The 22153-nt window shown below is 32.4% G+C and overlaps 1 protein-coding gene and 1 long non-coding RNA gene across 2 annotated transcripts in view; one reads left to right on the plus strand and one right to left on the minus strand.

Annotated features, from left to right (window-relative positions):
- The window catches only part of LOC126264462 (uncharacterized), a 131311-nt gene that overhangs the window by 24174 nt on the left and 84984 nt on the right, over positions 1-22153 (plus strand). The gene's annotated exons all lie outside the window — the stretch shown is intronic.
- LOC109596021 (transcription factor sem-2) lies at positions 1025-11281 on the minus strand. Its single transcript, XM_020011476.2, has 2 exons — positions 10528-11281; positions 1025-3892 (listed from the first exon to the last, which is right to left on the minus strand). The coding sequence occupies exons 1-2, from the start codon at positions 10645-10647 to the stop codon at positions 3056-3058; spliced, it is 957 nt and encodes a 318-aa protein (XP_019867035.1). The 5' UTR covers positions 10648-11281; the 3' UTR covers positions 1025-3055.

The raw sequence follows: 22153 nt of genomic DNA on the forward strand, positions 1-22153 counted from the left end.
GCATTAAGGCGCTCAATGGAGTATGACTAATAAATAACGTGAAAGATTTATGAAATCAAAGGGCTTAAAAGCATACATTCATTATTACACGTAATTTAGGCGTTTTATTTTTATGAAACCTGTTCACAATAGCATCATTACAACATAAAGCAATATTAGACAATAAGTTTATCGATTAAATGTCATTGTAATTTTTATGAGCATCAATGTGGTTAATGGTCATTCAAATTTAATAGATGTCAAAAGTGATACAAGCTTTATCGGAATTGGTTTTTGCCGTACATTACTTAACCTAACACGATATAATTTCGATTCGATAATTTGAATATTGTTGTGTATGTGTCGGTTATACCAAGTTGAAATTTTGATTACATGATATTTATTAATTAATTTATTTACTCGAATTACTATTTGAACAACATGGCAATTTTGTTTAAAATAAATAGTACTTATTTACTATTTCTAATCGTTCTAATTATGTTAATGTATTATTATATTTTAAATGTATTTATTAACAAAGAATGAGTCAAACAAAAATATGTGTATGACTATCATATTAAAGACATTGTATGATTATTAATATTATCAATAAATCTTATGTTATCAATTATCAATATTGTTACGTATTTTATTTATTAATTGTTACTTAATTTTGTTACATGTTTCGTAATAAATGGTATTAAATAATTATTAATTTTTTTTTTAACCTGATCAGTTTCTGCTTATTATGCATGTTCCTATTTAAATTTCTAAGACGATAAATGAAGGTAAAAAATTTAATATTTTATTAATATAATAAATTTATTAAGTTTAAAAAATAAGCGTAACATTCATATGGTAACACTTTTTTTACAACAAACTAACGATCCAAAGTTACATGTTATTCGTTAGATTAAGTCTTGTTGCATTTGTTTATTTTAAAGAACTGAATAAAATAATAACGTATGTATATACGTACCTTGTTAACCTCTGTTATGGATAGAAATTGATGTAAATACCTGAGTGTAATAAGAACACTAAAGGGTAAATTGAAAAATCAGTTTTATTGGCCATATAATAATATATTTAACAGCAACTACAAATACAAAATTTACACACTATATAATAACTTTAATATAGTATATGGATATAATACATGGGGATTTACAATGCAAGAGGATTTATGATACATCAAGGAAATTTGCAAAAATATTGCTAACTTTGTAATCTCTTTGTCGTCCGCCAGAATAAAAGTCAACAATGCGACAAAATAACATATTTTTACAAAAAAGTGAGCGTTCAACCTGTGACGGGGCCAAAGCCTTTAAAAAATTCCAATGCGAATGGTCCAGCCCAGTCGCAGACTGAACGCCGGACTAAGATAATTATTGCAATAATCGTAAATGATTGCATAAATAGTACACTTTTAACAAAAACAATTTTTACATGAGCAATTTTATACAATGTATGTACAAGAACGAATCGCACGTGCACAGCCCAAGCCATTGCGACAGTCGAACCAAAACGGTTGCAAAAAAAGACAACATTATTATCGACTGATAAACAGTACAGCACAACTAAAAATCCTACATCTAATTCAGTCAGCGATTCGGAATGGACAGAACTATGCACGTGGACCGCATAAACAATCAATGGGTACAAAAATACACCGAATATGTTACTCTACTTTTTCATACTGTACCAGGCCTCATAAAATTTTAAAATTCGAAAACTCTTAAATATACGGACAGTCCGATCTAACTTTAATATTATCATAAAGTTATTCTAGTACATAGAAAGCACACTTAGGGCGCCGGGGGCGCCTTTCAATATCATATATAAGAATATCGATGTCGCTCGCTACTCTAACTTGTAAGTTTCAAAAACGTTATACACTAATAATTTTATTCATTATTATAAAGTTTGTGCATTGACTTTTAAAATCCATATCGAACCGAAATAAGCGTATGAAAAATATGCTTATCGTCTGCACGGAGCGGAACTGAAAAACGGGTGTAGGAAGAAGAGGAGACGATTGACGCGGAGGAGCGGAGCACGAGAAACAATTTCTATGTACAAAAGACCGAATTTTATTCTTTATTTTGTGTGTGTGTGTGTGCATAACGAAGTAGTTGAACCGAATGCCCGAGTCATTAATAGCAGCACAAACAACCCTACCCTACTGGATATCTTACTTTACTGTTAATATCGACTCCTACTACTAACAACCCACAGTGCTTACTTAATCTTACAGCTGTACAGTACAGTTTTTATCTTTTAGAGTTTAGTATTAAGTACAATTCTGGACGAACGAATCAAAACGTGATCCCGTTTACGCGGACGGCGACCTCCGGCCGGCCACCACAAGGACAAAACGGGCCGAAACTGCCGAAGGACGTCGCACGCGTAACGCGGCGTAAATGAGAGATGTAGTACGATGCAAGGATAACCTAACAAGTGATGACTTACCGGACGAGTTACGTCGGCGAAACTGAGACGGTTTTTTGTTTTCTTATTTTTTTTTTGACAAGGGGTTGATTTGATGGTTGAGATGGAAACCACTCGCGTCCGGTAGGCAGTAAAAGTAAACAATCAGCTGTTCGCCGCGATAAGCGGCTAAATGCACCCGGACCAATGAGTAAGCAGCAAAACTGTTAAAACACTATGCGGACTTTTTGACAACTAAGTTTGGTCATCAAACAGATGAATCACAGCCTGATTTTGTGACCCGAGACGGTTGGACCGTCTCCGGGAATTAAAAATGTCGAAACTAATGTGGGACCATGCCACATACTGAGCTAGGCACTAACAACTGGTTGAATCCGGGAATACGTATTGAGATGACTGAACTTAAACGGTGACCGCGCTATATGATAAATACAAAAATAACACAAATGAGATCATTATTGGGGTTAAATAACATAATATTATTAATATAAAATAGTGGCGAAATGGCTCTTTCGTTTCTCGCCACAACTGGACTGCACCGAGTGCTCGGCATATTAAAAACTTTTGTTTGATTGTGCCGACGATTTTACACAATTTTTAAATTGAACCGACAGTCTTAAATTCTCATTCAACAATGCAAGATTTCATTCCAATTTGTGTCCATCGTGAAGTCTCGAGGTAGTAGTGTAAAATTCAGATGTGATGAACTATTTGATGTGTCGAAAGTTGTATCGATATCTAAGTAATTGATGCCATCGGCCAATGGTGGCAACAATCCTACTATGCTATCCAAATCTTCTAAAGTGGTGGTGTCCTCCATGATGAGTCTGTCCTCGACATCCGACTCCTCTTTCACCAGACCGTGGTACGTCAGTGAATCGTCGTAAATGGTCGCGCTTTCCGGTGAATCCGGATTGTCGCACGACGGACTCGACGGCACTTTCGCCAAGTGCGATATCGGTGGCAGCTGTGTCTGAGGTAAGCTGATTTGTGTTGTGAAGTCTCCCAAATTTTCCGTCGTATCCATACTGCTGCTTGAGAGCCTGACCTTCAATTTCGACGACACGATCTCGGAAAGATGGTTGCGTCTGGCAAACAATTTATTGTTCTTGTTAATCGACGAATTATTGTTCGTGTCGTTCTTCTGGACCTTCGTGCTCTTCTTCGCGGACTTCTTGGAAGCGTCCGGGCTCTTTTTCGGGTCCGGCTTGGTAGTCTTTTTCCTCGGACGATACTTGTAATCCGGATACTCCTTTTGATGCAATTGCCTCAATCTCTCGGCCTCTTCAATGAACGGCTTGCGGTCCTCTTCGGACAGCTGCTTCCAGCGTCTGCCCAACTTCTTCGAAATCTCGGCATTGTGCATGTCGGGGGCAACCTCGCAGATTTTCCTGCGCTCGATCTGAGACCACACCATGAACGCATTCATTGGCCTCTTGATATGGTTGGGATTGTTTTTCTTAGTCTGTAACAGATAAAGTGTTTGTTAGAATCGTTCGGTTTGGTCAAGGGTGTGATGTTTTTATTTTTGGTCATGTACAAGTGAACAGGATATATTAAGGCAGCCATACAATGACCGCCGATGGTGGACTAGACGCGTTGCAAATTGTTTTGTGTTAATGTATTATCGATTTAATAGCCAATTTCTACACGTTATGCTGGCAAAGGCTTGATCTTGATCAATCGTAAACGAATCGACATGTAATTAACGTAATTGTGGACAAACTTCGGCATAATCAGGGTATATCACATATCGATAACACAAAATGCTACAATCGTGACTGGGCAAATTCATACGGACAATCTCTTTGCAATATCGTTTATCAAAGCACAGAGCAAGGACAAATTATTAATGCAGCCTAAATAAGGCTGGTGTCCTTTCACAAACCGATCCTTTGGTTGTGCGCAGGCCCGGAAATCAACATTAAAAGTTTGTCCTCACGTTCTCTTGTCAAGGATCCGATATACGTGATGGACTTACGTATGCGGCGTATTTACTATCCAACGCGTGAGCGGTTATTGAATAATTATACTACACTAATTGGATTTGGTACTAGTAAAGCTAATTGAAATCGGTTTCTTCAAAACATCACCCGTCCCACATGCACCATTATCAACAGAACACTTCTTCACAATACTCACCAATGACTCACTGTAAGTCATTGTTTTTTGTGTGTATTTAAATCGTGCGACATAAAATAAAATTTATTTCGAAATACAGTCTGATAAAAACTGACTCACGGCGAATCTAGATGATAAAAACATATAAGAAACACGGGCGGCTTCGCCGAACCATTCCGGCGGTTAATTTCCAGTCGGGTCCCATACATCCACATGATTTTTTGCGGGGAAAATCTATTTGCTGCTTGTAAAAACCCCTAAAGGAATGCTGAAATAGCACGCGACAGGGGGTCCATGTCGAAAGCGCCGCTGGAATTTCCAGGAATGGAAAAAACATCGCGTCCCATTTCCACGTTAACCTTGTTTCATTTTTTTTTCGCCCTTTCTGATAAATACTCTATGGTGTGTGTTCATACACACACACGCATCCTTGACACAAAATAAAAGCACGACCAGACGCTTTTCGTGGCGCACAATTTGGGAACATCGGAGTCGGATGTTGTATTATTGTCAGGGCAACAACGGATATTTTCCTGAACAACAAATATTAAGAGTAACATGTGTGGGTCATGTACTGTTCAATTGTACCTGTGATTATTATGATCAATATCTGCATGTTCGGAGCGAATCCAACTTGAACTTTGGTTCGTGGTACATAAAACAGAATAAATTATCCATTTCTAGAGCGAGATAAGAACGGTTAAAGTCTGTTCGTTTCCATTTTGTGCCGTTAAGTCCCTCGTGGCATACTATTTTCGATTCGAATGTACATTATTATAAAACACGCAGTTAATGTATTTTCGTGAACATTACCTATAGACATGAGACATTAACTTATCACACCTCCGAGCGGTTTTATATCTGGAAGTGCACGCACTAGGCCACGATCCCCGAGGGAAACGAGATAAGGAGGGAAGAGCTGCGCTGCGTGTGTATTGTTTTACTGCAGACAATTTCAGATTAATTCATGAAAAAAAAAGGAGGAATATTAACTCTTCCCGATTCGGGTATAAAACTTTTATGCTCAGTTTAATTAGGCTGAGTGCTTTAGCACGGCTCCTCCTTTTCACTCCTTCCTTTCATTCAGCCTCGCTCATATTTTAGCCAACAGTATTCAATTTATTTTAATTTAAATATGCACACTTCCCGCCCCTTCCCACCTAATGACAAATTACAGTCGGAATAAGGAGAGCCCGCCGTGGAACCGGAAGGGCAAACAACCGAACGTAATAAATCAATTTGTCAACGCACTGCCACTTACGAATCTTTTTATTAAAACGACCAGAAAATGGAATGGTTTCTGGCGGAGCCCCATAGTGGAGAAGTATAGTTAAAGAGCCGTGTAATGGGAGATTGTTTTGCTAATTCGAAACTGAACTGATTTGAATATTCTTGAATTAATTAGCGAATAAATCCATGCATAATGCAATAAATAAGCGAACGAGTAAAAGTGAATTTGATATTAAGGTTGAGTAACATCCATCGTGTTGCGTTATAATCGAGACTCGACGGCGTACCTAAAACGCAAACGTTTCGGGGGGGCTTTTATCCGTGCTGCAACAGTATATTTAGACGGAAAATCGCAGTTATCGCAAGACTCCGGCCCAATAAATTTCACGTCTTGGCAACGTCCAGAGAGAGGTTCATTGCCGATACGGTCATTACGAAATTAGATTTTTGATCGAACCCATTAATATATTTTTTCGTGTGCGTTCACGTATGTCACCTGTGTGACGACGGACACGCACCGCGATCGGCATTTGTTCCACGCACGGCGACGCGACGGTTCGCGTGTTTTTTCTCGCCCGGCCGCCGGACGAATTTTGATTTGTGACGGTGCGCCCGCGGCCCGGGACGTCAACGTCAAATTGGGCCGCGGAATAATTAACCGCGTATTCATTGCCGAGTTGTCGTATCGGAGAGGTCGCACGATAAATGTCAAGATGTAACGATCGAAGACAAAAGAGATCCCCCCGTCGCCCGCCCGGGGGGGCCCGCGGCCGAATTATTTAAATTCGTCTTTTGTTTATGGGGGGCCCCGGATATCGCGACGTTGGCGCAAAATTTCAAAAGCGCGATCAATCTTCCTTTTTTCCGTGGAATAAAGTATCATTCGTGTTTCAGTTGCAGCATAAAAGATGAATTACAGTTTTCTATTATTCAAGTTTTGGACTAACACGAATGGAAATGTACTGTAACGATTTCAATTTCCTGACAACAATTTCGTTTATGCAAATTTAAAACTACATGAAAGCCCGACTCGGTCTTGTTTCACTTATAAAACTTTTGTTTTGTATTAATTGTGCCTGGTGTTTCTGCTGTGCCCGGCTCCGTTTTAATCTGCTTTATAATTATGGGGTCTTTAATTAAAGTTAAGATATCTATTTAGACACTTCACCAAGGCCGGCTTATTAATAGGAAAACGGGCGTCGCGTTCGCCGTATTTGTATTAAACAATATTCATAATGATTAGTTGGTTACACGAAAACGATTATGCATTTTCCTCGATTTCATTTGTTTCATCACTTTTAATTAAACAAGAATAATTAGCACTTTGATTTTTTAATAATATTTGCCGGAGCATCGATGCGTTTCAAATCGGCATAATTATCAATGTGGGCCAAGGTGTGTTGTTATAGCAACCATCATTGTCTGTATTAATTAAACGTTTCACAACCACGCTAAGTGAAACGTGTTGTGGATTTTTGAATGCGCTCACGGGATGTTTTGCCAAACTGGTGCGATTCACCTTGCCCGTCTAACTAAAAACTGAGAAAAAATAAACCGCCTCCGGACGGCGGGATTAAAACCGGGCCTCATCATTTTTCAATATCCAATCGTAACATTAAAAAGCATTAGTGTTCATAATTCGAAAAGTATGCGGCCCCAAACTGTAAATCGATACACAATTTAGTATAGATTAGAGCCCGGGCTGTGGACATTTCAGTAGATAATCGTGCCCTCTGGCGAGCGTTCTGACAACGCGTTACGGCCATTTTAATTACCCTAATGACTGGACTAACAGCTTCCTATAATCGGATTAGCCGGGACGTTATCTACTGTTCTATATTCGAACATTACTTGTAAATTATTGCGGCTTAAAACGGCTTTGTTTTTTTTTCCCCATTTCGGATTGCCTTTTCCCCTCACATCCAATCGTCGGTTTATTTTTTCGTTTAGTTTTCAGTTCGCGTACTGAAATTTCAGGTGCTGTGATTGGTCAGATTCCGAATTTCTTCCGAATATTAACCGGGGTAGGGGTGCAACGTGAAACAGCCGACAAGATGCGAAGCCACCAGTAATTCCCCTTTCAGAAAACGAAACTAACTCGCGACGTTCGAGACGGCTGGCGACATCTAGCCGCCGGTCGTGGCACCGCACAATTACAATTCAAATTTCAGGACACATCAAAACATGAACACAACGAATTAATGAACGTTGGATGAACAGGGCCACATTTGCGATTTGACGTCGGAGCGGACGAGGTGGGCAATTAGCAATTTTCCACCGTCCACCCGACTTGTGAGAAAAACAAAACTCAAGGTGAAACAAACTGAAGGAAAATAATTTAAACAAATTCGAAAAAAAAAAAAAAAAAGAAACGGGGCATGCACACACAAGTGTTGAAATTACGCGTTTCCTTGCAGGAAATGATAGCGATATCATCCGCAGAAGGTCAAATTAACTATGGATAAATAAGCCTCGGTTATTTGTTCACTATTTTTGTGCCGCTAAAGGAAACACGATGGCCTTACTGGCTGAACTTAAAACAATGCCACTTATCCGCATCCACGGATTGTGGAAGTGAACGATCCCGACAGCTTCGCAGTCGTTTGCATTCCTCATCGTGCGGCACGCAGAAAAAAGGCAAATAAATCAATTAACCGGCCAATTGTTAAATATATATATTCATTTAATGCACAAAAGTTGTGCGCTTTTTTTCGTTTATTTACGTCCATGAACCCCGTGACCTGCTAGAATCTACCTCGTATCTCTTCAGTTGGTCGTGCCGTTGTTTCTACAGACCAAGTTGATTTATTCTCAAAACCAGTTCCTACGGTCGAGCTTAAATGTGGCCATTAGATATTTTATACGGCGAGTTTTACTGCATATAGATTATAATTCTGTAAATAAATAGGTGGACTGTAAGATACAGACAACACACACACACACAGGAACTTCAAGTGCGGCGAAGGACCGAACGGAAAATCATCAAGTGCAAATTCCCAAAACGTGGGAAGAAATTGTTGCGTAAATTTCGGATTTTCTGGAACCGAATTTACAATATTTTACGCATATGTTAGTTCATTTGGCAGACGTCGTCGACGGTTTAAAAATAAATTCGAACGTGTTCGTATCGATATGCATTTTTACTGGTCGCAAATAATTTTTAGTTTCGATATTAAATTTTTCGCCGACAGTCGTGAACTCAAAGTCGACTTTGAAAACTTAACGACGGTGTTTATAAATCTGATTTGTTTATTTCTAGTATCTCGATTATTTTGGAGATATGCAAATGGCAGGCCGAAAATAATTTTTTGGTCGTCCGATACGGATCTTATCTCTGTTTGTTTTCAAACTTAATCGCTGTACAAATTTCGCAACTTCAATGGAAAGCAGAAAAAAATCCTTGATATTTATACAGACGTTAAAAAGCTCAATTAACTTAAAATTGCACAATTTTATTATTAAACTGCGATTAACAAAAAGCGAGTTTAATCTGTATTTTATTGTCAAGGGTACGTATTTTTATTTCCTTAAGAGCAAAGGCTACAATTACTCGGATATTTCTTAATACTCGGCTGTATCTATGGGAAAATGTACGAACAAATTGTATGACTCAGGAGACCTTGAAAATGTTACGTACCTTACAGCAGCAGCTGATCATAAAATGTAAGTTGTATTAAATTTTATCGTCGGTTTATGATATAAATTTAATTTTTTGTTGAGGCACCAACGTTAGTTGCGTTCGCTTAGCTTAATCTTGCTTATCAGCATCACAGTCATACAGTCTGGTCTAAAAATAATGATATTCAGCAGATAAGATAAAAACGTTTACTAGACAACTCGTCAATAGGAAAACACTTTGGCTACATTTTGTCCAATTCGGGTTCGTTAATGAGTTTATTTCACCTAAAATCTATTAATTTTGGCCATAATTACTGTCATCATAAATCCACGTTTATCTATTTAAATAGTCCCAATATACGACCAAGTCCATTAAATATTCATAGACAAACAGTAAAGATGCCCAATAAAAATGTTATTGACCAAGTTTTATGATATTTTCTGCATATATTTTAACATATAAGTGACTCATTTTGTTTTTATTTCGTCACCGGATAGTTTTACTATCCATGTTTATATTACTCGTGTGCGGTGTTTATTTTTATTTTACAAAAACAAGTTCCTGCTATCACTGGCCCAAATAAAATTGATTATGTTATTTTGTTGCGATACGTATTTGTATTAAAACTGATTGCCCTCGACTCTTCCTGTTTTAATTGGATTGGAAATTGCACCATTTTCGGGCCGATATGCGGCGCACCAATTAGAAAACTTCGCCGCACATTTTTAAATCTATCTGTTGCCCACATGGAACGCATCAATTTCCGAAAAATATTTTCCGACTTTAAAAAAATTACTTGATGCAATTGGATTTCACACTTAAAATATTTTACGGGCTAGTTTTTTTCGTAATTTTTCATTTCCTGTTATGCGTTGGTTAACACTCAATTATTTTTCCCACATGGGTTCAAAGACTTGTTGTTGGGAGAATTTATTTCCACCGCAGTTGTCGGTGTTGGAAATTGTACGATTTCGTTTTTAAACGTCTTCAAGTCACAGAAAAATAATTAACATAAAAAATTAAAAAAATAAAAAAATCACAAAAATTTAATAGTAGTCGCATTTTGATCACTGTTCACTGACATTGGCCAAAAGGTTGTTTAAATAAAATTAAAACTGCAGAGGACCTACCTGAGTTGCATCAGAGTAGGGTGTTGATGAATTTTTGTCGATTAATTGGGAACCAAAGAGTGGTAGCCCACTGCTGGTGGGACTATCGCTGCGTGCATCCATGCTCTGTTGGGGCACCATATCCAAGAAAAATGATTGAACTTTCACCCACTTCACAAAGTACAGTCAACAGTCACCAGTGTAACAACGTCTGTGAAAATTTGTCTAAGTCCTCAAGTGCTATCAGCACTCGACTATACCTAGCATATTTGACATGAACTCCAAGAGGTTAACCGAGCTACTGACAACTTAAATTTGATGTTTTGAGTTTGTATCTTACTGTCAGCTGTTTATCCCCTCCACTCGCGATGGTGGGGCAAAGCATGCGCGAGATTTACTCACAGCTGATATACTTCCAAACACTTGTATCTCCCCGGATTGCAAGTCCAATGTAAACACGGCTTTTTTTTTCGAATGCGCTTTAAGCTTTTGGAAAACTTACGGTTTTCTAGCGGAGCAAACGAACGGCATAAAAAACGCAAACACCAAATTTTTTTCGCGTAACACCACCGTTGCGACGGAGTCCGTCAAAACGTCCGAAAATTTTTGTAAAAAATAATACGAAAAAACAATCCTCGGTTCACACTAAACGAAATTCGTCACCGGAAACCGACTGGTAAAACTTCGCTGGGAAATTTTCAACTTGGAGTAAAAAACTTTTAAGTCTTCGATCAAGTACGTCGAAGTCGTGTTGCTTCCAATTGGAAGGCGCACAACAAACTGGTATCGTGTTCGAAGCGCGACTGATTTTGTACGGCACGGCAAGCAGTCTCTGATCTCTATGGTTGATTCCCCTTCCCGTATCACCGGACGATTTTGTTCGGGCCCGCCGCCAGAGGCAGCACCGAATGGACTTCGAATGTTTCGTTTTCAGATTCTAAGTCCGAAAATCGACACCGATTAAATATTTTCGTTTGTCTAATTGCCAAAAGTATTTTTTTAAAACAACAAAAAATCGTTGCCAAAATGGTTTTTGGTTTTAGTATATTTTTTTTACTTTACTAAAAATATTTTTTAATTATTTTTAATAATATAAATTTGTAATTGCAATTATATTGCTGCCACGAAAATTTACTGTTTTGTGAAAATTTATTTAAATTTGCAATCAAACATGAATCAATTTTTCGTTTCTGATTTTGGGAACATCTTAAAATTAGAAATTAATTTAATAAAAAAAAATAATTTTCAAATTTATTATTATATAAATATTTAACAATTTTGTTCATAATTTTTTCTGACTATATATTTATAAGTTTGAAAAGTAATAGATTATTTTGTTAGAGTGACAAACTAAAACAACAAATTCTTAATATTTTATTACATTAAATTAATTTAATAAAAAAAAACAGTTTGCATGTTTATATATAAAATTTTATTAGTTAATTTTTTAATTAAATATGTGTTCGAAATGTGACTGATTAATTTGTTAAAGTAAACTAAAATAACAAAATATAAATATTTCGTTAAAATTTAATGCAATTAAAAAAGTTCAATTTGATTTTTTTTATTATAAACTTAAAAAAATATATTTTTTTGTTATGAATTTAAACTTGAAACATGGCTGATTACTTGTCAGAGTAAACTAAAATAACAAATTCTTACGAATTAACGTATTTTCATAAATTTTAAATTAATTAAAAAATGCGGTTCAGTTTATTACAATTTTTATTGTATATAACTTAGAAATATGACTTGTATATAATTTAGAAATTTTAAATATTTCATTTTACTCATTAAAATTACAAAAATTAAATTTTCGTTGAGTATTCGACTCCTAACTTACGACACAATCTAAACTTGAAATATATACATACGGAGGAAGTTTAAATAAATACAATGTTATTGTCAGTTAAAGTTGATAATACTTAATTTAATGATGTTTGATTATTTCGTCGCAGTATCAAAAAAAAACAGACGTAAATATATTTAATTACTATTAAACACAATTATTTTAATTATTTTTTACTATTATTTATATTTTTTACAAATTTTTATTTCAATTAAATTTTTATAAATTATCTGTATGATACACAAAAATCATATAAATAAAATGATTAAAATATTTTTTCTTGATTTTTAATATTATTAATTTTTTTAAATAATTTAGTAGAATACTGATTGAAAAATAATGGTTAATTTCATAAATCAATTTAATTATTTGAATTTTAAATTCTATAAATAATATCATATAAATAAAATTATTAAAAAGTATTTTTAATAATGTCATATATATAATATAATTAATAGTATTGTTACATGGTTACATGGTAATTTACTAATTGTAAACAAAATATTTGAAAATTTCATAAATTAATTTAAAATTGAAAATATTATTAATTTAATTATTTAATTATTAAAATATATATGAAATCAATTATTAAGTATTAAATTTAAGATTTTACTTAAATTAAATTAAATTCTATATAAAAAAATAATATAATATAAATGATATAAAAAATTAAAAATATTACAATGATAAAAATTTTAATATTCATTTATTGAAAGTTTGAAAATGAATCATAAAAAAATTATTAATTTAAAAAATAATCATAACCATTGAATGCACGTCATTAATTTTCTAAGTCGATTCCACGGTGTTTTACAAGGATCGAACCATGTTTGAAGTGATGTGAACGACACGGAAATCGCCGTGAGAATATTTACTTCAGACTACGTCCGCCGTCGGAGCGGGGTCGCCACTAGACGGACCACTGCCACACTTTGCTCTTATGATTCATTTCTCTCGGTTTACGCGTGTAACTTTATAGGCAAGTACTTTGTTAGTATTAGTTAAACAAATACAATGTTAAAAATTGATTTGATTAATGACCGGACGATTTATTGATTGGTATTGTATTTAATCTAGTTGTGATTTAGTAAAAAGTAATAATTATTGTAAACGGTTAAATCAAACCGACATAGCGTCGGAGTTAAACAGAAGTTATGGCTGTGATAAAATGTTTATTTGTACAGATTTGATTTTATCACACGGCTGTCACCTTTGTCCACAAAACTGTATTGCAAGGTTACAATAATTTTATCATAATTTCAACAATAAAACTACAAGATAAATTTGAAATTAGCACCTTTTATTATTTATTATAATATATTATACACGGATTTCTATCTTTTACCTTTTTGGTTTTGTTTTACATTTATAATTTTAAAAGATATTCGTTAAAAATCACAGTATCAATAAATCCTTTACAAATAATATAATAATAAAAACTGGTTAATTGTACAAAAAAAAAACTATTAACTAAATTAATGGTCATTCGCCTGAAAACAATTAGAGATTAAAATTAAGCTAATCGATCTTTGCGGAATTAAATTAATTACAACGATCAATTATTAATCATCTTATTTACTTATAAAATGAATAAAATAATTTATTTTCTAATGAATTTAAAAATGCATGAATTGCTATTTGTATTTGAGAGTTAACTTAATAATGTTAAATTTATCTTGCACTTCAAAATTTATAATATATTAAATTGGTAAATATTAGTCTTAGTTTAAGCAATTAAAACATTGTAGCTAAAAAATATACACAAAACGTAAATTTTAACATTTCTAATAAAATGCTAAATAATGAAATATTTAAATAAATAATAAAATAAAAAGTACATTATTTAGCATTAAAACTTTACATGTACACTAACAAAAAATATTAAATCAGTTGTTAATCAATTTTTAATAAGATTAAGTGATTTAAAAATTATAATATATCTTTTGGGCGCCCAACTATTTTAATATTTAGTCAAACAGCGAAAAAAGGAAACAAAAATATGCCTTCTGTGCTTAATTAATCAATAGTTTCTTTTAATTTGATTTTCCCGTTATAGGGATAACATAAATTAAATTCATTCAATACCTTATGGATTTATTTCTTCCAATTTAATTTTCCTGCAATACGAAGAACATAAAATTATTTTCATTAGAATTACACAACATTAATAAAAAAAAGTTAATAGTAATCTTTTGGCGCCCAACTATTTGAATATTTAGTACAAACAACGAAAATATACAACAAAAAGTTACATTCAGTGGTTCATTAATAGATTTATTTATTTATTCCAATTGGACTTTTCTGTAATACGATTTACAGAAAATTATTTTTATAAAATTTACACAACGTTAATTAAAAATTTAATAGTAATTTCTTGGCGCCCAACTATCTGAATATTTAGTACAAACAACGAAAATATACAACAAAAAGTTACATTCAGTGGTTTATTAATCGATTTATTTATTTATTCCAATTTGATTTTTCTGTAATACGAGTTACATAAAATTATTTTTATAAAATTTACACAACATTAATTAAAAATTTAATAGTAATTGTTGGGCGCGCAACATTTGAATATTCATTTATTAATATTGATTTTTCTGTAACACAAAATTATTTTATCAGGATTACACGTCATAAATTAAAATGGTAATAGCAATATTTGGGCGCCAAAATTATTATATTATTTAGTATTTCAGTTATTAAAACTCTATCACTAAAAGATTTCCAGTAAAATTAATTAGTTTTTTATGTATGATTTCTTAATCTTGTGTAATTATATTGACAATAAAACAACAAAGAATTAAATTAATTACGGTACAGTTTATATTAATTATTATTATAATGAAGGCTACACAAAATAAATATTGATATAATTGTGATTTCCTAACATGCTATTGTAATGGACAAATACTTGTAATTTTGTTTGTTCGAAATTAGTTTTATCACACAACTGTACCGTTTCGATAATCGCAGTCAATTATAATTTGGCCATGGTTAAAGTTAGTCATGTTTGCGGGAGATTAACTTTAAGTACTAACTATACAAAATTCGTCAGGTCTTGCTTGTATATTTTATGTAAGTCTAAATCTAATGATGCCATAAAGTTATTTTTTTATTGAAAAAGGGGCGTTCATTTTTGCAATCAAGTTTACGCAAATAAAAAATTCTAAGAATCTAATTATTTACAATTATTTACATATTTTAAGTAGGTCTAAATCTAGTTAAGAAATAGGAAGATAAAATAACCAATAAGATATTCATATTCGGAACCAAGTTTATGCAAATACAAATAAAAATTGGACGGTTTTAGCTTCTAAGAGTTTCTAGTGTAAGTCTAAGTCAAAAGTCGATTTATTACTATTAATTATTTATCATTTATCATATATTATTCTAAATCTAGCTGTGAAATAGGAATACTTCTTTCAATAGGAGAGATCATTTTAACAACCAAGTTTACGCAGATAAAAATTGTACTTGGAATTATTTTAATTTCTAAGAGTTTCTAGTTAATATTTATGTTAAAAAGTTATTATTAATTATTTATATATTTTGTAAACGTCTAAATCTAGCTATAAAATAGGAGGGTCCTTTTCAATAAAGACGTTTATGCTGATAAAAATAGTAAGTGAACAGTTTCAGGTGTAAATTTAAGACGAAAGGACTTACTATTAGTAATTATTTATCATGTATGTGTGAAATAGGAATGATTTTTTCAATAAGGGTGTTCAAGCTTGAAACCAAGTTTATGCAGATAGAAGTTATAACTGGATAGTTATAGCTTCTGGTGTAAATTTAAGTCCTAAAGTATTATTATTATTATTATTATTATTAATTATTTATCATTATTCAAACACTTTATTTAAATAAGACCAGTAGGAATAATTTCGAATAATTTCTTCTAAAAGTAACTAAAAGTTTCTGGGGAAAATTGAAGTGGAAAATTTTAAAACACCATTATTTTCCCAGCTTTCGGAATTCGATACTGTTTAAACGTTCAACTGCCCGTACACGTACCGACAATAAAACTAGATGTTATGCGTGCAAGAGCCAACGTATTTAAAAACGACCGTGGCCATAATAAAAAATGATTTCCTCGTCGAAATAACTCGAAGCAGTTTCGCATCGATATAAAGTAGTGTGTTAAACGGTAATTTTCCATCGGATCCAGAAACTAACAATTATATTTTTAACATCTCGACACCATAAACACCGCGAGGCAGCGTTCGAAACGGGCAAAAAGGTCGGTCGCATGTTCGGTGCACGTGAGTTCTGCATCACGCCACCGCCGGTCCTCTACTGGGTACGGGTTCGCGATCGGTCCGTTCGTGACGCGATGGCAGCACACTGCAGGCCGCGGCACGCTTACGAAAGTGAATCATGTCAGGTCGGCTTTATGGATTTAAATAAATAATTATTTCGTCAGTAGTGCGACAGTGTTTTTTTTTATTATTAGTATTATTATTTATCGCGGTCTCTATTTGTATTTTTTTTTTTATTCCGTAACGAAAGTAACGGTGCATAATGATTATTTATTGGACGGAGGTGCGCGGCATATTCGGCACGATTTATTGTGACAATTAGTATTCATTCGTTGATTATTTCAAATTGCGTTTATTATTTTGGATTTTATCGAAAGTTGTTTTGTCGCACGGGACGGTGATTGATGCGCGACAAACGAACCGTTAACACAAAAATACAAATGTGATGTCATGTTTTGATAATTCAATCGATTAAATTTCATTAATTGAATCATCCACGAGTAAACAATAATTACTAACTATATACGGTGTGTCTTAAATTGAGTCCAGAGCTCATTTTTTAAGTGTTAAAGTATTTTAAATGTTGCTGCTCTGTCCTTTTATTGTAATATCTACAAAGATTATTATTTGGCAGAATCCAAAAAAGTGTAATAATATTTTTATTTAGTTATTTAGACACTTTATTACATAATATAAGATACCTCAAAAATATATTTCATTAAAATTAGTGATTATATGTACAACTTTCTAATGTCAAATGAAAACTACAATTGAAATTACATTTAAAATGTAGGAAAAAATCAAAAAGATTTCAAAATATGTGATATATTAAATGATATTTCTGGTAGATTTCGAGATATTTACTATTGACTTCAATGGAAAATAGTATACTGAAAGTATAAATATGTTATGATATATAATAAAGTATTATTAATATCTTAATAATAGATATTTTTTTTGAAAATTAGTAGTTATTTCACTCGATCGATTAAATTTTATTAGCTTACCATTTACAAGTGAACAATAAGCCCAGAGCTCATTTTTTAAAGCCTTGATTATCTCAAACAATTGAAACAATTTAATTGTTTTTTTAGAAATGTAAATATTTTCTTCAGGTACTATGTTAAGTAATGTATGATACATATTTCAAAAAAATTCGAGATTGTACAATTTTCTTGTTTTAAATAGAACCTATAATTTGACTTTAAAATCTGGGAAAAAATCAAAGATTTCAGAAATGTTATTTGTTATATATTAAATGCTTTTTAGTTAAGATATATGAGTACTTCTGGTAGATTTCAAGATATTTACTATTGTGGTTTATGGAAAATAGTATTTTAATAATATAAACATGATATTTCACAAAACTATTATTAATATCTTAGCAATTGATATTTTTTTGAAAATTTAAATTGAATTGCCTTTAAAATATGGAAAGGAATCAATCATTTAAAAAATATGTTATTCATTTTATATTAAATGATCTTTAGTTAAGATATAACAATATTTCTGGTAGATATTTACTATTTACGTCTATTATTTTAATAATATAAATATGATATTTCACAAAAGTTATTAATATCCTAACATGCGATATATATTTTTTTGAAAACAGGTTTTTATGATACTCGATCATTCGATTAAATTTAATTAACAATAATTGCATAATACTATTGTTACTATTACTAGTATTTTCATTCCAGATAGACAAAAAATGTCTTAAGTGCCCAGAGCTGATTTTTTAAAGCCTTGATTGTTGCAAACCACATTTTCATATCTCAGACCGTTTCTGAAATACCCACGAAAACAAATTTGGCCGAATTTTAAACATTACTTATTAAGAAATTATTATTTATTTGAGAAACAGTAAAAATTTTTTGTTGGTACTTTGTTAAGTAATTTAAATACTACCTCCTTAAAATTTCGATTATATATACAATTTTCTTATTTCAAATGGAATCCATGATTGAATTTGCCTTTAAAATATAGGAAAAAATTAAGTATTTCAAAAATATGAGATTTATTATATATTAAATTATGTTTAGTTGAGATATAACGATATTTTGGTACATTTCGAGTATTTATTATTAACGGGTACGTATTTGATATTGGAAAAAATGTTAAAGTTACTAAATATGCTATTTGATAAAAGTATTATTAAAGTGTCTTAATCATTGACCAATTTTTTTAAAAATTAGTTGTTATATCATTAGACAAATCGATTAATTTTTATTAATTGAATTAATTGAATTAATTCAGTAGTAAATAATAATTACAAAGTACTATTATTCTTATTTCTAGTATTTTCAGATTAGATAGACAAAAATTGTCTTGATTGTCGCAAAACACATTTTTATATCTATCTGTTTCTAAAATATCCACGAAAACTGATTTGGCTGAATTGAAAAAACTACAGGCACCTTATTGCGTAAAATTTTATCTTCTTCAAATTTAAGAGATAGACAATATGCTATTTTCCATATATTTTAAAGACAACAATAAAAAATATTTAGACATTTACTTAAAATATTGTTATATTTGATTTAAAGATAATTTAATATATAAAAAATTAAATTTAGAATTATTGGAAAATTATTTTTAATTATTTTTTCAAAATACGTATCTTATATCAGCTAAAAAGTCTGTAGAAAACATTTCCGTTTATCAAATAATCAGTTTCTCATCATCTGATCCTAAAATACACGTAACAGTAAAAATCAACCGAGTTGGAACACCCTGTATAAACTATTATGTATGCGGTCATGTTTACCCCATCAAAACGTTAACGTGCAGCTTCACGGGACCATTCGTTTCCTTTTCATCCACTCCGTCGTGGGTAAAATAAGACCTACACACCCACGTGATGTATTGTGGCTGTAAACCAATCCACAGACGCGCGGTGCCCGTACTACGATGATAATTTAAAAAAAAAGGTGCTGGGCCCAACTTGAAATTCTAGTTCGGCTTTGGGTTCAACTTTTAGAACATGACACGACAGGAAAAAGGAGCTCTCAAGTTGTTTTTGATATGATTTCTAGTAATATATTTTGTAGGTGCAATTTTCTATTTTGGCTCAATTTTTTCTGTGGTAAAAAAAGCCTGGCAGATTTACTGTTGCGGACCCATTTTATATCTAATTATCATGCATGTAAATCAAAGTAAATTATACACGGACGTATTTTATTTACGAGTGACATTTTTAAATGTTATAATACCAATAAAAATGATTAAACTGACGTTTTTAATACATTTAATACAAAATTATGGAATATTTCTATGTTTGAAATTTTAATCCATAAAGATTTAAAAGGACATTTTAAGCCATAAAATTTTAATTACTGTAAGTGATACAAGACAACTTTCGAAACGATTGTGACGATTAATTAAATGTAGTGATCTTAAACTTTGGCGCATCATAATTTGTTATTAAAGCGGAGTCGTACTAAAGTTACACGGTGTTAGTATAAATGCGGATTTATACTTAACATATATTTCGGTTTCGAAAACAATGTTGTAATTACCAAAGCAAGGGCTAATTAATATCTTTACACAAGTACGAAGCAAAATAACACAGAACAGAACAAAGGAGTTACTACATTATGAAACTTTCCGAAGCCAAAGTTTAAACTTATCTACTTACAAAATTATAACGCTTTATTTTACATACCTACTTGGTACTTTAACATAGTTACAATAAGATTTACAAGAGGTCTAACAAGAAGTCACCCCCCCCATGTAATAAACAAGAAGATTTTAAAGATAAATTTCCATTGCGTACAATTTAGCGTACATTCTAGAAGTGTCTATAGCAGCTGGAATTGCATCCTAATCAATTTAAACGAAGGCCCCGGAGGCGAATAAAATCCGTGAAACGAGTAAAGTAATAAACACGTTGTCCCGCCTATGATATATCATGCGAGTACTCATCAACTCGAAACGTCGGTTGGTAATTTTCCTGGCAAGTACAGACTGCGTGACTCCCGCCGCTTTTAAAATATTTATCGGGTTATGAACGTATTTGTGTTTATCTAATCGTTTTTCGTATTTTGTACCTTGCGTTTTAATAAGCAATCTTGCGAAATTATTTTGACTTGGACGGCTGTGTGTGCAGCGACGCGATTATAACGGACCATTATCGGGTCCAAATTATTTATTTGTTAAACTTTGCAGAAACACATTCTAGAACAATTATCTATTCATATGATATGATACCAGGCGTCCGATCCAATTCTCGGAACGGTTTGTTTTAAATGTTGGTACGTGCTGATATCGACGTAAAGTATTGTGTAGGAAATGGAAATGTCATCGTTAAAAATAGATTTTTGAATTAATTTACTGTTATCTACTTTTTTTTTTCATTGCAGATATCAAGATTATCTTTATCTCATGTGTAGTTTAAATATGAAGTCGAAAAAAAACTACTAATTTTGCTTCACTTGAAATAACCTTGACGTTTTAGTTGCACACTTTAGTTCGGATTACTTTCTCAGTCGCAATAAATTCTCCCTTTTTGACATAATCATAATTCAAACAAAACATATAAAAATTAAAAGTAATCATAAAATACATGTACACAACATTAATGGACTGCGATTAATAAGCTTTCACGAAAAAACAATTTTGACCTTTCACTTCTAATTAAACATTTTAATAAATACTAAGAGGAGATACCGCAATTTTCTAAAAATGCTAAGTCCACGATTAAACTGGATTTAGATGAAGTCAGATGCAAACAAGCGTGAACCGTTTTAAAATACTCATGTTCTTGACCTCCAAATGTTCAAAAGATGTGTTAGCACACAATAATGAATTACTTTGTTTACATAAATTGATCTTCTAAAAATAAATGAAAATTCGGAAAAACGAGACCCGGACACATGTACGGGACGATACCCAGTTGCCGCCCCCTTTTTCGACATTCTCAACGGAGTATTGTACCGGCAATTATTTTTAAAAGGTGCCGACAAATTTAGAGAATTTTTATAGATCATTGATATTTTGACATGGGTTCACTAATTTAACATATTGACTTGGTTTTCTGAACGATGCGAAGACTGAAATACTGCCAAAGCTAATTAAAATATACTGATAATTTGCGCCCGAAATAAACTGGGTATTTTTACCACTCCCAACGAGTGCTTTTATTCAAACAATGTATCAATTCCCGTGTCATTTTTTAATAGTGAAAATCACTCCAATAATTAAATTGGTCAAATTAATTGCGTTGTACAAGGTTAATTGTTGGGTGACTCTTTTCAAACTCGGGATAATTTGTGTTTTGTACGTTTTTTAGTACTTAAGCCATTAATTAATATATGGACAATGTCAAGCCGGTAATTATTTGAAACTTATTTACTTAAAACACCGAAGAATTAAACTCGTGTTAAAACTCTCGTATGCACACAATGCAAAATTACAGATGTAAAATGAAATTATAGGTTACACCGTAATTTTTTAGACCTTGGTGATAACAATATCAATTACTTATTGTTTTAGCAGAGCCAAATGACTTAATTACAGGTTCTCGAATTAATTT

Source organism: Aethina tumida, chromosome 1 (genome assembly GCF_024364675.1).
Source record: "Aethina tumida isolate Nest 87 chromosome 1, icAetTumi1.1, whole genome shotgun sequence".
In the NCBI taxonomy this organism is placed as follows: domain Eukaryota; kingdom Metazoa; phylum Arthropoda; class Insecta; order Coleoptera; family Nitidulidae; genus Aethina; species Aethina tumida.

Bases quoted from the DNA above. Each gene is read 5' to 3' on its own strand.
- LOC109596021 (XM_020011476.2), bottom strand. From the start codon at position 10,647: ATGGTGCCCCAACAGAGCATGGATGCACGCAGCGATAGTCCCACCAGC. The intron at 3,893-10,527 runs GTAGGTCCTCTG...TATCTGTTACAG, and splicing joins CCTACTCTGATGCAACTCAG to ACTAAGAAAAACAATCCCAA.